This window comes from Pecten maximus, chromosome 14 (genome assembly GCF_902652985.1).
Source record: "Pecten maximus chromosome 14, xPecMax1.1, whole genome shotgun sequence".
NCBI classification, from domain to species: Eukaryota; Metazoa; Mollusca; class Bivalvia; order Pectinida; family Pectinidae; genus Pecten; species Pecten maximus.
In genome coordinates, this window is record NC_047028.1 from 19514109 (window position 1) to 19530685 (window position 16577).

Consider the following 16577-nt stretch of genomic DNA (forward strand, 5'->3'; position numbering starts at 1 on the left):
TCGTCAAACCACAATGATGTACACTGTCTATCTCCAAACCACAATGATGTACACTATCTATCTCCAATCCACAATGATGCACACTGTCTATATTCAAACCACAATGATGTACACTGTCTATCCCCAAACCACAATGATGTACACTGTCTATCTTCAAACCACAATGATGTACACTGTCTACCTCCAAACCACAATGATGTACACTGTCTATCCCCAAACCACAATGATGTACACTGTCTATCTTCAAACCACAATGATGTACACTATCTATCTCCAAACCACAATGATGTACACTGTCTATCTCCAAACCACAATGATTTACACTGTCTATCGTCAAACCACAATGATTTACACTATCTATCTCAAAACCACAATGATGTACACTGTCTATCCCCAAACCACAATGATTTACACTATCTATCTCAAAACCACAATGATGTACACTGTCTATCTTCAAACCACAATGATGTACACTGTCTATCGTCAAACCACAATGATGTACACTGTCTATCGTCAAACCACAATGATGTACACTGTCTATCTTCAAACCACAATGATGTACACTGTCTATCGTCAAACCACAATGATGTACACTGTCTATCTCCAAACCATAATGATGTACACTATCTATCTCCAAACCACAATGATGTATATTGTCTATCTCCAAACCACAATGATGTACACTGTCTATCTTCAAATCACAATGATGTACACTATCTATCTCCAAACCACAATGATGTACACTGTCTATCTTCAAATCACAATGATGTACACTGTCTATCTCCAAACCACAATGATGTACACTGTCTATCTCCAAACCACAATGATGTACACTGTCTATCTTCAAACCACAATGATGTACACTATCTATCTCCAAACCACAATGATGTATATTGTCTCCCTTCAAACCACAATGATGTACACTGTCTATCGTCAAACTACAATGATGTACTGTACACTGTCTATCGTCAAACCACAATGATGTACACTGTCTATCTCCAAACCACAATGATGTAAACTGTCTTTTTTAAAACCACTAACTATCCTGTATGCAGTCTATTCCTAACCATTATATTACATGGGGTCTAATAAATAACAATGTTCCAATGTTGCTGATATATCGATTTCGGAACCGTATGTGTTGGATTAACTCTTGTTGACGTTTAAGATTTGATAAGTGAGACGTTAACTTGTATTGACGTTGAAAAGTGCATTCGCGTGAAATTGATTGTAATTGACGTTTTAGAGTGAGTATGCGTCAGTTTCACTGCTGTTATCATTTTAGAGTGGGTTAGCGCAAGTTTGACTGTTTTAACATTTGAAAGTGGGTAGTAATTTGATGTTTTTGTAGTGTTGAATTTAATGTTTTTTAGTGTTGAATTTGATGTTTTTGTAGTGTTGAATTCGATGATGTAGTGTTTAATTGAATGTTTTTGTAGTGTTGAATTTGATGTTTTTTGTAGTGTTGACTTTAATGTTTTTGTAGTGTTGAATTGAAGGTTTTGTAGGGTTGAATTGGATGTTTTTGTATGGTTGCATTGGATGTTTCTGTAGTGTTGAATTGTTAATTTTGTAGTGTTGAATTGTTGGTTTTTTAGTGTTGAATTCGATTTTTTAGTGTTGAAGTGGATGCTTTTGAGTTTGAGAGTGTGTGTACGTAGGCTTGACTGCTGGATTTGAATACTGTTTGGGATCGAGTTAGGGTAAACGAGGATTCAATTGTCCTTGACGTTTTAGATTCGATAACTGTAAGTTTGACTGCTGTGATATTTGAGAGTGTGGAGGTATGGGTATGCCTTTTTCTGGTGAGAATTAGCAAGGGCTTCTTATATTAGCTTAGTTTTGACGTGTGAGTTTGGCTGCTAACATTTGGAAGTCGGTAAATGATACAATGTTGTTGACGTTTTAAGTGTGTAATTGTGAGTTTGACAGGGTTCCATATGCTTTGGCTAGGGCTGGTTAGATTGATGAGATAAGATAGAGATCTTATTGTTGTTCTTGAAGTGGTAGTTATGTTTAAAAGTGACAATAATTCTAAACATAATGCTTAATACAATAATCCTTGAAAATTCCTCCTTATTGACACAAACCGGCTCCCCTACCCTGCCTGTCCAGATTGTGTATGTACTGGTTGAAAGGCCGTGTGGTTACATAATCGGCTGTCTCTTGTGCATGCTTAGGGGAGTCTCGCCATGCATATTTTGAAATTTTGTAATGGCTGTAGAACAGATATTTTCACATCTTCGCCTACGATATGGTCCTTTTCCCCTTTGTTTGAATCAGTAAACTCCATCCATATATATACAACGAACTTGTTATTTACACATTATCTCCCACAGTATCCAATATGGACAAAGCTTGCTTTACCACTGAACCCATTAAAAGATCACGTCAACATTCTAGATTGTCTAAGGTCTGTCTGATGCATAAACATATGTGGATATTCATTTAAACCGGGCATAAATCCGACCAGTAGAGAAATAACAAAACCCGTGAGGGACAAATGGAAGTAAAATGTCATGTCATATGCTAAGCGTATATTGCGTTTGGAGAGGTGATAATTGGTTTCCCCCTATCAAGAGTCTGTCATATGAGTAGCCAGTGTCTGCTATGCATTGGATATGCATAATATTATATATTCATAGGAAGGAAGATATTTGCTTTGTTTAAAGCATTATCCCTCGTGCATTCTAATCAATATATTTTGTGTGTCCATAATTTCTCAGTGCCAACACATGGGTTTGAGTTTTCTTAGAGAATCATTAATTCTACATACACTCATTGCACATACGGTGTACTTTAACACTCAAAACCAAAATCATAAAACTGAAAGCGGATTTTTAGATCAATTTTATTTTAGACTATAAATATTTCTTCCCAGAGAAAAACACAGATTCGGGGTTCTTGTCGGGGTAAACATTGATACTAAACGGTTGGTAAGTTTTGTAATCTACAATAAGAATTTACCATAGAAACTCGAGAAATAAATAAACATTGTGTTTCCGCTGAAAACTATTGCGTTAAGAAGTTGTACTGTTCATATGATCAATATGGAAATCATATTTCCAATTAAAGTATCTATGATATATTGAAACTACGCCAATACAAAATGGAAGAGAGGGATTATTTCTTAACTGTCAGTCACGGAGAGCAAAAAGGAATCAGAAATCCATACGAAACCGTCATTATTACTCTAAAGCGAGGAAAAGAGACGAACCAAGTACGGATTTATATGGAAACATTTTAAAACTACATAAAGAATAAGACCAGGTGTTTCGGAAATGTTACCGTCTTTATCAACAACATCCGCCATGAAAATCTGGGTAAAGTCAAGTCTTCAAAATGATAAAATTAAGATAAATTGAGGCGATGTCACAACAAATATGTTCAAAAAGAAAAATTGTGAACGAACGAACACTGCTGATACTGGTCATGTAAGCAACGTTTATAGACGAATATCAGAAAGAAAACAATCATACAATTTTCAAAAACGTAAACATCCAAACACCTTTTGAAATAAATATAAAACATAAAGCACACTACTATCTACGGTGAAGATCATGTGCATTAAACGCCGGAATATAAAATGATAAAAATACATTATTTACGTTCTATACGAAGATATTACAACCATAAAGAAGATTTGCCCTTAAGCCATTTAGTGGTGTCGTAAGGGAGATGTTTCTCCCTTCTTTTCTCATGTATTTTATTTTTTTTACTTTACTGCTTAAGGGCAAATTATAATATGTAAGCGTCATCGAAAGAAACCAAACAGTACCAGTTATATTACATTTTAAAGCAATAATATCTTAGACAACAATACGTAAAATAACTAAATGTTATATCAGCACCATCCAGGAGTCCAGAAACCATTGTAGTTCTTTGGGTCAGATGCGGACGTAGCCGGTGGGTAATTAGCCGGAATCATCTGTTTGTGGTATTCTGCCATCCTCTTCCGCAGTTTTCCCACAACATCTGGCAGCGTTTTAGACAGATCGATATATTCGTTTGGGTCATCTGCGGTGCAAAATGAAAAGCAGCAGAATGGGTTGTGAGATGAAATGTTTTCCTCATCTTATTTTCATTAATGATGATATCATTAATATCATTTAAAAACGTTATGTAAAACAAACGGCTACGTTTGGTTACTATATTAGTGACAACCTTATCCATAGTAATAATAAGCTGGGTAAAGTTAGCTTAACATTCAACATACGACATTCAACATTCAGAATTTGAATGTTGTGTCAGTGCGACATCAGACATACAATATTTAAACTTTGAATGTTGTGAAAATACAGCATTCAATATATACGGCATTCAACATTCAGAATTTAAATGTTGTGCCAGCACGACAAATGACATACGACATTCAACATTCAAACGTTTAATGTTGTGCAAACGCAACATTCAACATACGACATTCAACATTCAAATTCACACAGCTATTATACTATTATATTTAACAAACGGGAACACTTGATAAAAACACGTCCTTTTGTGTCCTGAATCTTATCCCTACGCATTCTTTTAATTATTTATTTAGTTAACAAAATTTTAGAGATTGTCACCTTTCAGATTAAACAGCTGTGTTGTGTTATCCTGGCTGCCATCGTAAGGTATCTCCTTGATGTAGTTATCACGTGTGTATGTGGGAGGAGGGTACCAGCCTGGGTACAAACCGGGGTAGCCGACTATCAGCTTGTAATCTCCCACACTGTCGACAAGGACAATGCATTTGTTAGTGAATAATTAAAATAGTATACCTGTTATATCTACCATTGACAATTTCCACATGTGAGAAATCATTTTAAATTAGCATTTGGTTTGTTTTTATCTAACGTCCTATTAACAGCCCGAGTCATTTAAGGATGTGCGAGGTTTTGGAGGTGGAGGAAAGCCACCGGCCTACGATCAGTACCTGGCAACTGCCCCACGTAGGTTTCGAACTCGCAACCCAGAGGTGGAGAGCCAGTGATGAAGTGTTGGGACATCTAAACTACTCGGCCACCGCGGCCCCCTAAAAATTAGGAACTCTCTGTAGTGTTGAAAACTACTTTATGTACATGTACCATCATTCAAGTCTAAACCTTTACCGACTTTGTCAGCAACGTCAATAATTGTTATAATTATCAATAGTTCTATAATGGATCTCTCCTGTAAAACTAATCGTGTCCCTTTTAAATCTAAAGTTATGTTCACTATTTATTAGCAAATCTCACCGAATAGCTGCATGGCCTGCTTCATACGGAGCCAGATCGTCCAGGTTGTAGACGAACTCTGTCCGGCCGGACTGACCATTCGTCCGGATATTGTCCCACTGGTTTATACCGTCAATGTTTGTGTCTAAAGAAACACACAGACATTTATTACTGATGGCGTCATGCAATGTTATTTTAGATAAATGCAAATCCCATATACATATATAATAAGATCTATTTGCGAAAACAAAATTGAAAAAAAAATAATACCTCTTGAACATATATTACTGGTGAGTGGAATCTACAAATGACAGTATCATAGTAGTTTAATTAATTATTGGGATTAACAATACCTAAACGATTATATCGGATATTGCTTTGTCGAAAACATCTATTTAATTTTAAATTGTGTAATTTTCGTGATGTTCGGTGTGAAAATATGATGTACTAAAATGAACAATTGAAAGTGTTTGGTATGGAGTTCATAGTGCTATATTAATGACAAATAAGAGCTCATATATATCCACAATTAAGTTCTGTTATAATATAAAATTATATCTTAAAAGATGCTTCAGATATCATTATCTGCAAAACACAACATTACAAGAACAATATGATGTTTCAAAATGAAATGTAATAATTCTGTAAAGGCAATAATAGAGCGTTAATCAATTAGAAAATGGCTAGCACAAAACGAGTTCTGGACATTACCGGGTACTCCGCCAGCAGCCGCTACAATAGTTGGGTTCCAATCAATGGCGTGAATCATCCTGGGATTGAATTAAAAATAGAAATTAAAACAGGAATATATATAACGGTATACTAACCTACGAAACATTCATTGGCTGAAATACTAGTTTCCTGACAATTCATATAACATTCACGTACTTGCAATAGTTCGTTATTTCACGGATCTATGAACTAACTCAATGAAAACAATTACATTTATTGTTTTCAATTAAAATCAATTTATACTTGTCACCCACATTGATAAAATGCTTGTACATTACTTATATTCCCTACATTATCAATGTAATATCAATTTTATTTAAACAATGTTAATAATTCATATATAACATTATTGCATATGAACATACATTCTATTCAGACATGTGGGTACAATCACTGCATTATACGATATACAGTTTGTAAATTTTATCATAAAGGTTTTGTTTTTAAATTTGTTATCATCAGTGTCTTTTTCTTAAAAAATTGCGGTGATATGCATATGTCATCATTGATGTTTAACAGGAGAAGACGGACCATGAGTTTTTAAACTTGTGTCTAATACCATTTGTATATTTGCAAATAATGTATGTTTAAGTCAATATAATGGCATTATTACCAGTGTGCGATCTTTATCGATCATTGATGAACTATCAACTACGTAATGCATGGCTATGTAATAAGTCCTAACAGCAATGAAGAGAGCATATATTAAAATTAAAACATACCCACTATACGTGTATTTTGTTTTCTTAAGACCAGCTCCGTGTACGAAGGCCGTCACCCTGGTACCTCCCTCGTATAGTGTTATCTTAGAACCCCTTAGTGGAAAGTTGTTTCCAAACTCGGCTGGCCAGCCGCCATTCTAAATGAAACAAAAGGTCAAATGGGCCTGTGTCGCTCAACATTGTGTAGCATATGGATTCAAAACTTTGTTTTAATTCATGTTAAATTTGAAGTTGGTAAGCTTTTGCTGCGGAACTCAAATATTGAATTTGAATGAAGGACGAACGGCGCTTAATGGAGTAACCTTACTTCCACTAAGGGCAGATAGCTAACAAAATGCTAAACCGAGCGTTTAAGTTGAACTTAAACGTATACACAAATCATATGCAGGGAAAATTAAAATACTCATAATAATGTCATCTCAAAGCAACATTCAGCACGTGATTTGACGAAATATCCAATAATTATTCACATTTCCGAAACCAATAGTTTTAGTACTTTCTTTCCTATTTTGAAATTGGTTTCTTTCACAATATTTACATATCACACCTGGAGAAACAGCTCTATGATCCAGGTGTGTTAACGATATGTCATGTATACATATTTTATTTACCTTGATGCACTTTTTGTCATTCTACGAAGGCCCACATAGTGGGTTCTGTAACATGTTGATCGGAATGAGGCCAAACAATACAAACTGAATTTACTGATTTAAACTCACGTCTGATGTAAACATAATCAGTGTATCGTCGTACATGCCATGCGCCTTCAGAGCTTGTGTCACGTTACCGATGACGTCATCCATCGCTGTTACCATTCCTACATATAAACCACACCCACATTAACACTAAAAATTATGATCACTTATTACAACGTTAGGTCACATGAAACGAAGAGGGTCCGTATGTTTTAATTCCCTGTGCTTACATTTTCCCCTTCAGTCATTTTATTTAACAACGTCTTTTACAATTTTTGAAAATTAAATTTCGAAACATTTCTACAATATTTCAGATATTTGTTTATTTCTTGTCCTCACCACACTATTTTTACCTCAATTCATATAACCATTTTAATTCGAATACTATCACTAGCATCATAGAATATTCCAAGTTTTTTTTCAGCGATGTACAAGGTCAGTAATTTGATGATTTTTTCCAAATAACTTTTGTTACGATCAACACTTACTTGACTGATGACTGGCTAAAGTAACTATTTTTTCATCCAGTACAATATCCGTAACTCTTATTGAAAATTAGGACAGCTTGTGAAATGTGTATAGACATTGACTCTGTCTAAACTATCTAAAATGTGTCTCACCAGAAAACTTTCTTCTGCCTTCATTATGAATATGTTTGTACATATTCTCATACTCAATGGGAACCTGAAATATTAATTACATCATAGGTAAATCATTATCATCACGATGTGTAAACATGAGGTATAGTTATATGTTTGGTACTTCAATATTATTTGCACCATAATTATATGTTAAACAACATGATGTATAGTTATACCTGAAAGTCAGCATTAATACATTGTTCTCATTTATAAGTCCGTAATTTCCTGGGAAGACTTCTCCATTGCTAGCACAGTCCTCATAAACTACGTCAGTCCCACATAAAGCTACATCAGACCCATATACAACTACATAAGTCCCAGGTAGAACTACATCAGTTCCAGATAAACTATATCAATACCAGATAAACTTCACCAGACCCAGATACAACTACTTTAGACCTAGATACAACAATATCAGTCACAGATATAACTTCATCCGTCCCAGATACAATGTCAACAGTCCCAGATACAATGTCAACAGTCCCAGATACAACCTCGATCGTCCCGGATACAACTATATCTGTCCCAGATACAACTGTGTCAGTACCAGATACAACTATATCATGAAATAATGATAACATGGTATTAAAAGAACATAACAGATAACATTCTCTCACTATATTACTAACGCATTTCCTATAATCTGATATATTCGTAGTTATATAAAACAAATATAAAAGATGTTTCAGAAAACTACACTAAACCCTAATTACACCTAGTAGAGTGTGACAGAATTTCATATGTGGAATTCATTATCTCCCCAGCCGAGCAAAAGAAACTAATTATAAGTGCACTTCAATATACTACCAGTTTGTCATGCGAAAACTAAATAAGATTATGATGTATGCACAATTATATAAACGCTGCTATGTATTCTCTTCAATCTAATTAAAATTAGACTTGTAGCTTCCAGTCCTCTACGATACACTGCAATTCAAGATCTAACGATGCCCCGTAGGAGGTCATCTCAGAATGGCCTTTGAGCTCAGCATATCAACGCCCCGCCTATGAAAATGTCGGTGTGATGACATTCTTCGGAAGTATAAATACTTACACAACTATTCCGAGGCATCCCGATGGTGGATAGCAACGGTAAACAACATGGCTTCGCCGACGCCGGCTCACCAAGAAACCTCAACGAATTTATAATTTAACAAACTTGTGCTGTCCGTTTTGGTTTCCTTTATCGTACGAGAGATTGACAGTGAAAGCAACAGCGTCACGAAAAAATTAGTTTGAATGGGAATATAATCATAACGTGTATTTCAAATCAAGCGCTGAATTGAGTCGTAAATACTAAAGTGACGCACGCGGAGGCGTCATTGACCAGTTTGCATTGGCTCATATTTGAAGCCCAAAGGTCATGCTGAGATGACCTCCTACGGGGTATCGTTAGATCTTCTATTGCAGTGTATCGTATAGTATCGTAGAGGAGTGGAAATGACAAGTCTAATTTTAATAATATTGGTATTCACTTTATCCAAATTAAAACCTAAAGTGTCGCGTCTTCGTGAAGTGCTTTAGCACATCAACCCCGTGACACAGATATTGTTCAAGCCCTCTAGGAAATGTATTGATCGTTTAGTATAGAAAATATCACTTACCTGGATAGGGATGTGGACGGATTGCAAAGGCATATACAGAAAAAATGGCTGACTCTTATTGTGCTGGCTAATCAATTCCAACGCTCGAGCAGTATACTGAAACTGTAAACAAGTGTTGATTTTATACCATAAACGATATAAAAACGATTTTTTTTTGTACAATAAAAGCAAATCCAATACAAAAATCTTTTATAATTTAATGCATTTCATGGACTTTAAAATAATGACTGTCTTCGAGGTATTTTAATTACGCATCCCTTAGGACCTTGTATGATTACACTGAGTAAAATAAAAGTTGTTGTCATCCACATTTGTTAAGAATGAACTTGAAGTATGACAAAAAAAAATTAGTATGAAATTAGATTCCACGTGCCTTATATTTTTTTAATTTCTAAATGCGGAGTAACGTATCAGATAAAATTGATTTTTGTGAAACTTCTGGACTATTTTTGTGTCGATGGATTTAACGTCTTAATTCAGCTATGAAAGTTTTCAGTTCCATTGAGTTTTCCATAACTTATGTGCCCTGCTCTCGATTATATATGTGGACGTGTTTGATAGATTTCAACTTTCGAAAATTATCACCACAATTCTCGGATTTATGAAACTCATTTCCACATCAAAGATTAATTGCATCATATGAGAACACTAGAAGTTAAGTTAACTAGAGTTTTGATGAAATTGACCAACAGCATGTTAGACATTAACTTTGGATTAAATTGATATTCATCTTACCGTTGAGTAAGTACCGTTCCCTCCTTTGTCAGTCTCCATATTGTTCCTGAAGTCGAAGCCCAGCTTTCCTTGATAGGCTAAAATTTGACTATGTGCGTTATTTTATATAAAATATGTATTCCCTTTCTAGCTAGCTATTGATGTCTAATGAAATGTCAAAAGGTTTATTAAGACATCGAAAACGTGCAAGGTATTAGACATGCAAACGAAAGCAATGCATATGAAATAAAAACACTAGTTACATTAAGATAACAACAGATTATTTGCTTATTACGATTGAGAATCAGTGTCTCTTCATTCATAAAAATATGCAAATAACCCAGGAACCATTGAGTCAACGTCCCTTTTGGGATGGATTTACTCTTGAGATAAAACAGTACTCTTGAGATGAAACAGTACTCTTGAGATAAAACAGTACTCTTGAGATGAAACAGTACTCATGAGATAAAACAGTACTCTTGAGATGAAACAGTACTCTTGAGATAAAACAGAACTCTTGAGATGAAACAGAAGACAGACATGACGACATATAACAATATTGTGTTGATAATAGGTGCCTACGGTTTGACTTTTTGTAATAATCCTCTTCTCCGGTGTAATAGCCATAGAAAGAGTCAAATCCACGGTAGGTAGGCGTACATTGCCATTTACAGAACCCAAGGTGCCACCTACAACGGTACACTCCTATATAGACATGGTATACAGCAATGCATGGTAAGGTAGGTAGGCGTACATTGTCAATTACAGAAAACAAAGTACCACCTACAACGGTACAGTCCTGTATTAACATACTATAATTCCTTGTAAGGTAGGTAGGTGTTTACTGCCATGTGTGTAAATCTAGATGCCACCTACAACGGCACAGTCCTGTATAAACATTATATACTATATAATACATGCAAATATAGGCATGCGTACATTGTCAGTTACAGAAACTAAAGTGTCACCTACAACGGTACAGTCCTATGTGAACATTATACACAATAATACATGGTAATATAGGTATGCGTACATTGTCAATTACAGAAACCAAAGTACCACCTACAACGGTACAGTCCTATATAAACATAATATACAATAATACATGGTAAAGTAAACATGGTATACAATAATACATGGTTCAGTAGGTAGGCGTACATTGTCAATTACAGAAACCAAATTTCGACTTACAACGGTACAGTCCTGTATAAACATAATGTACAATAATACATGGTAAAGTAGGTAGGTGGACACTGTCACTATGAAAACTAAGATGACATTTACACCTGTACCGTTTTATATCACCATTGTACATTGTAGTAGTGTATTGTGAACCTATCAATTATATATCTGTTTTAATGTCATAACTGTTTTTAATTGGTTTAATATACAATGTATTTCACACTTACTTTCCTATCATATGTGTTGCATATCCAAGCTTCTTGAGGTGTTGTGGCAGGAATGTGAAATTTGTTGGTGAACACACCTTTTGGTTAGGCCATATCACGAAATGCTATAAACATATATATATAAGTATATAACGTTTTCTTTGTGATTTTCTTTGGTTCTCTTTTAATTACCAGTGTATAACACATAAGTCATTACTGATTCACGGTATTTTAATCTTGCCTTGGTTGATTTCCAGACTTCTTTTTATGAATTGAGCATTTGGTGGTTATCCCTGATAATCAATCCATCCTTATAGCATAAATTGATGGAATGTACAATGTCTCATTAAGTTTCTAATCACTGTGTACCATTCATGAATGAGAATATTCATTCCATATTTTCTTAATATTCATGTTCTATAAAACATTTTCATCGGTGTTATATCTTAATGCAATCTCACCTGTAGTCCTGATTTAAAAGGATACATCCCTGTCATAAAAGCGCTTCGGGATCTACATTACAAAATGGTGCATTAATAATCAATGTTCAATATAGATTATAAGATATATTTAGATAACTCTCGACAAAAATGTTATACAAAAAGTCTTATAACATTATCCCATTGTCATAATATATCATAAAAACTACTAGCATGTTATCATATGGTAAGTAATTATTCTACATACATGCCCTTGAAGCCTACACAACACTGACTATAGTTGGTGAGACAAAACCTTACGGGAGGAGTCATGTAGGCGGTAATCCAGTAACTTACTAACGCGGAAGGAACACTTACTATAGCCGTTGATACGAAACCTAACGATAGGAGGAGTCGTGTAGGTAGTAAAACTGTAACTAACTAGCCAATACATACATTTAGCCCGTTTCTTCTTTGTGGGTAAATATTAAACCTCACATCTTAACTCTGTGATCAAGAATATTATAAGGAAAGTAATTTCAACAGCAATTTCCCAATTTAGGATATATTAGATGCTAAATATTTATTTCCAAATAAGGTAAAATTTATCTGAATTTCGTTTTCACGGTGTATGAAAAGTTAGCATTTTATTTAGAGGGTAAATTTAATTCAAAAATAGATCGATCACAATTTTTAAAAATAAATATAATTATAATTCTTATTTTTACTATAGCTCATATTTGTAAGAGTCTCGAAGATCTGTGACAGGAATATAAAACAACATATATCCCTTTCGTGAGGAAACCCATAGGGCTTGCCCTCGAAAAATATGATACCTCCGGGTAAATAGACATTCATATAACCCTCCAATTACGGCCATAAGTGCGTAGCATTGTATCAAACAAATAAATTGTACACGATACAAATTTGTGTTACGGCAAATGTGTAGAATACCTACGGTGAACACACAGGCTGTACATATGCCTGATCCAGTATGACTCCCTCCTTCGCCAATGTGTCAATGTTTGGGGTGTATATGTCTTTATTACGAAATCCCACATCATTCCAACCTGAAATTATGCCAGAATAGAATAGATATATCCATTTTCACTTCATTTATGAGATATTCTTTTAATGATTTTTAAATGCGTATTGCACTGAGTCCCTGTTTAATGAAAAAAGGTATAATAAAATGTTTATGGTGTGGCTTTAATGATATCACACGTATCAGTCCTTTAACCAGATGCAGACCTTCTAGTGTCAGGGCTAGGACATTATTGCCCTCTGACCAATACCGCGGTATCGCCCTGGTAAAGGGTTTAATTCCAATGTAGTATTATAATACAATAATACAGCACATGTAATCATAATAAAAAGTTCACTGAAATCAGATAAAGGGAGTTTCACAATATATATATATATTTATATATCAGTAGTAACACAATTGATTCATTGCTCTGAACACCACCATGCTGCATCGTGATTTGTATATACATTAAACATAGGCTGTACATTAAGCCTATAATTTTACTGACAGCCGCCATAAATAACTTTTTTTTAAATTTTTTTTTATTTTCCAAAACACATATATCATTAACAATCAATAATTTTAATATATCATCTAGCACACTACTGCCATCATCTTTTAACAATTATCATCACCACTCACAATCATCATCATCATCATCATCATCATCATCCAATCACCATCCACATCATCATCATCATTATCATCATCTTCAATCATCACCATCATCACCATCATCATCATGCATCATTATCATCATCATCATCATCATGATTCACCATCAATAAAACTCACAATTTTATCATCATCATCAGCAGCAGCAGTATCCACATCATAGGAACAATTCATAATCTATGACATATGTGTAATATAATTTTTTTTCTTTCTCACACACACTCGCAGTCACTACAATATACAGACTTTTGCACTTTCAAATACACACATCAACACACACTCATACCATCATCACAAACATACATACACAAAAGCAAACACTTTTGTAGCCATAAATACCTTGAAAAGCAAGGTCTCACGTGTCATCTATGTAATGACAGCAAATTATGAACAAAATAAAGATTTTCACAAAAACTTTTGAAAGGCCAAAAAGAGTATAATACTAGATGTCCCGGATAAAGGAGACACTACTATCAAATACAGGTATAGGGAATGTTCAGAACCGTGAAATTAAACTCACCACGCATACTATACATCTTATTGGAAGGCTCTATCATTTGGTTAGGGTTTGATAAGTTGTCATAATAAGGCATTCAATAAATTCATCCCTGTTTGGAGCTAAAGCTTGCTGATAAAAGCGCCAGTAGTCGGTTTAATGAAGTAGCCAAAACGACAAATGAAAACTTTTGAGTTAACATGGCCACATCGGTCAGACGCAGGCGTCAGGTCAGTGCATTAGCTAGCCATTATCGACCAGGCTACCATTCGTTGGGAAATACAGAATTTGATGTCTACCTAACATAATACTTTTCGATTCCGTTACGTAATAACTCGTTGGAAAGAGTTCAATTAACGTTTCTCTTTGGGATTTTCTTCTGAATATAGGATAATCACATATGATAAGATATAACATTTCCTGATAAGTTACCTCCCTTTGCACACATATACATATCTGGACAATTGAGTGGAAAACCCTCTATACTATACAGTATTTGGTTACCTGGGCGTTCAATAACAAATCCACACCATATTTGGCGAAGACACTTTTTGATAACTGTTGTCAGTCCTGATGTGTATTACCTGTAAGCATTAGGACTAGTATTGTGGTTTATACTATCATAATACATACAAACCACTTCCTACATATATTGTACGTCAAAACACACGACTGGCTACTTACCGAAGTCGTCTGCCACTATAAACAGTATATGTGGTGATTTGGCATGGACGTGTGCTATTGGTTGCACGAGAATGACACAAAGAACACGAAGGACATTTTGTAAATAATTCCTCATTTTCCGGGTATAACAGGTACTCTCGTCCTCATCGAACGCCTCCTCTGTGGCTTGGCCTTCTGTATTTAGACTTAACGCGTACTTCGAACGCGTCTGTATAGACCGGATTATCCCTATTATCCATAGGTGAGGCTTTTAAATACCGCTCAATACTGATGTATCAAGATCATATTAGTGTTTTTATATTATCTGGCCTTTTTTTCTATAGTAAGCCACGATTTAGACGTAAAATCTTTTTTTTCGTGAATTACCTCAGGTAGATGGGATAATATATTGGATTGTCATATGTTATGAGATAATGTTTTTCCTGCGAATCATTTCTTTACTGGTAGAAAATAATAGTGATACTACAATTTTTTTATTATTATTATTATTTCAAGAGTCTCGTTGCAAATCTATATTTTGTGTACCTAGTTTGCGCTTGTTTTATTAATTGTTAGTTAGACTAATTGTTTTCTCTATTATGTCGGTATTTTCTATCATTCTAAAATCAAGTTTTTTTATCATGTCGGTATTCTCTGTTGTTTTGTTACTATTCTTTTCATAAGTGTTTCCTTTGTCTCAGATTGTCTTCAATAATAATTCTCCAAGAAGCTTTAATTGTCAGGTTTCTTGATTTGCCCAAATGAAGGTAAAGTTTTGTACTTTATAAACGTTATAATATTCAAATTACTTCTGTTTTTAGCCTACATTCTTAAGGTCATATTTACAAATATAGTCTACTGTCCCGGGCGCTGAACATGACTCTTGGGTATGGCGCGTTAAAAAAATAGCCTTGTCTGTTATTTTGTGATCTCCTATGTTTCCTTTCCTCAACAATTGAGAACCATTTCATTAATGTTTATTTCTGACGTTAACATTTTCATTCAATATATCACTTTTGTTCCAGACATTTAGAGATTTGCCTATGATTCCAATATCGGACTACATTTCGCTGGCTCCATAGTGGTCTGAACCGCCGTTTACACAACATAATGTCCTATTTAAGTCGCCAGTATCTGCCTTATAATGGCTGTTTGTAACGGTGTTAATGATTGTTATACCTTTACTGTTCAAATGGATTTGTGCGTTATTCATAGGATGATTAGTTGGTGTCTTTCAAAAAAATAGCTTTCTTTAATCCTAATTTATAAATCTATGTGTTCTCTTAACATCATATCCTGTCAGTTGAACTTCCATCTACAGAACATCATTACATCAAATTCTGTAAGTTAAACTTTCACCTACAGAACATGATTAACATCATATACTGTCAGTTAAACTTTCACCTACAGAACATGATCATCATCATATCCGTCAGTTAAACTTCCATGCACCTACAAAACATTATTAACATCATATCGTGCCAGTTAAACAGCCACCTACATAATATGATTAACATCATATCCTGTCAGGTAAACGTCCACCTACGTACAGAACAGGTTAACATCATATCCTGTCAGGTAAACATCCACCTACAGAACA

At 34.7% G+C, this 16577-nt stretch overlaps 1 protein-coding gene across 1 annotated transcript; it reads right to left on the minus strand.

Annotated features, from left to right (window-relative positions):
* Window positions 1-2832: 2832 nt before the first annotated feature.
* On the minus strand, window positions 2833-15169 carry LOC117341981 (arylsulfatase B-like). The gene is made up of 14 exons (XM_033903893.1): window positions 14999-15169; window positions 13075-13186; window positions 12159-12210; window positions 11719-11822; window positions 10892-10998; window positions 10331-10407; window positions 9596-9697; window positions 7971-8034; window positions 7375-7472; window positions 6656-6792; window positions 5913-5971; window positions 5223-5346; window positions 4572-4717; window positions 2833-4017 (listed from the first exon to the last, which is right to left on the minus strand). Exons 1-14 carry the CDS (start codon window positions 15111-15113, stop codon window positions 3845-3847), a joined length of 1470 nt encoding a protein of 489 aa, XP_033759784.1. The 5' UTR covers window positions 15114-15169; the 3' UTR covers window positions 2833-3844.
* Between the last annotated feature and the right edge of the window lie 1408 nt (window positions 15170-16577).

Bases quoted from the DNA above. Each gene is read 5' to 3' on its own strand.
- LOC117341981 (XM_033903893.1), bottom strand. From the start codon at position 15,113: ATGAGGAATTATTTACAAAATGTCCTTCGTGTTCTTTGTGTCATTCTC. The intron at 11,823-12,158 runs GTGAGATTGCAT...ATATGTTTATAG, and splicing joins CTTTTAAATCAGGACTACAG to CATTTCGTGATATGGCCTAA. The intron at 4,718-5,222 runs GTGAGATTTGCT...CCTTGTCGACAG, and splicing joins GCAGGCCATGCAGCTATTCG to TGTGGGAGATTACAAGCTGA.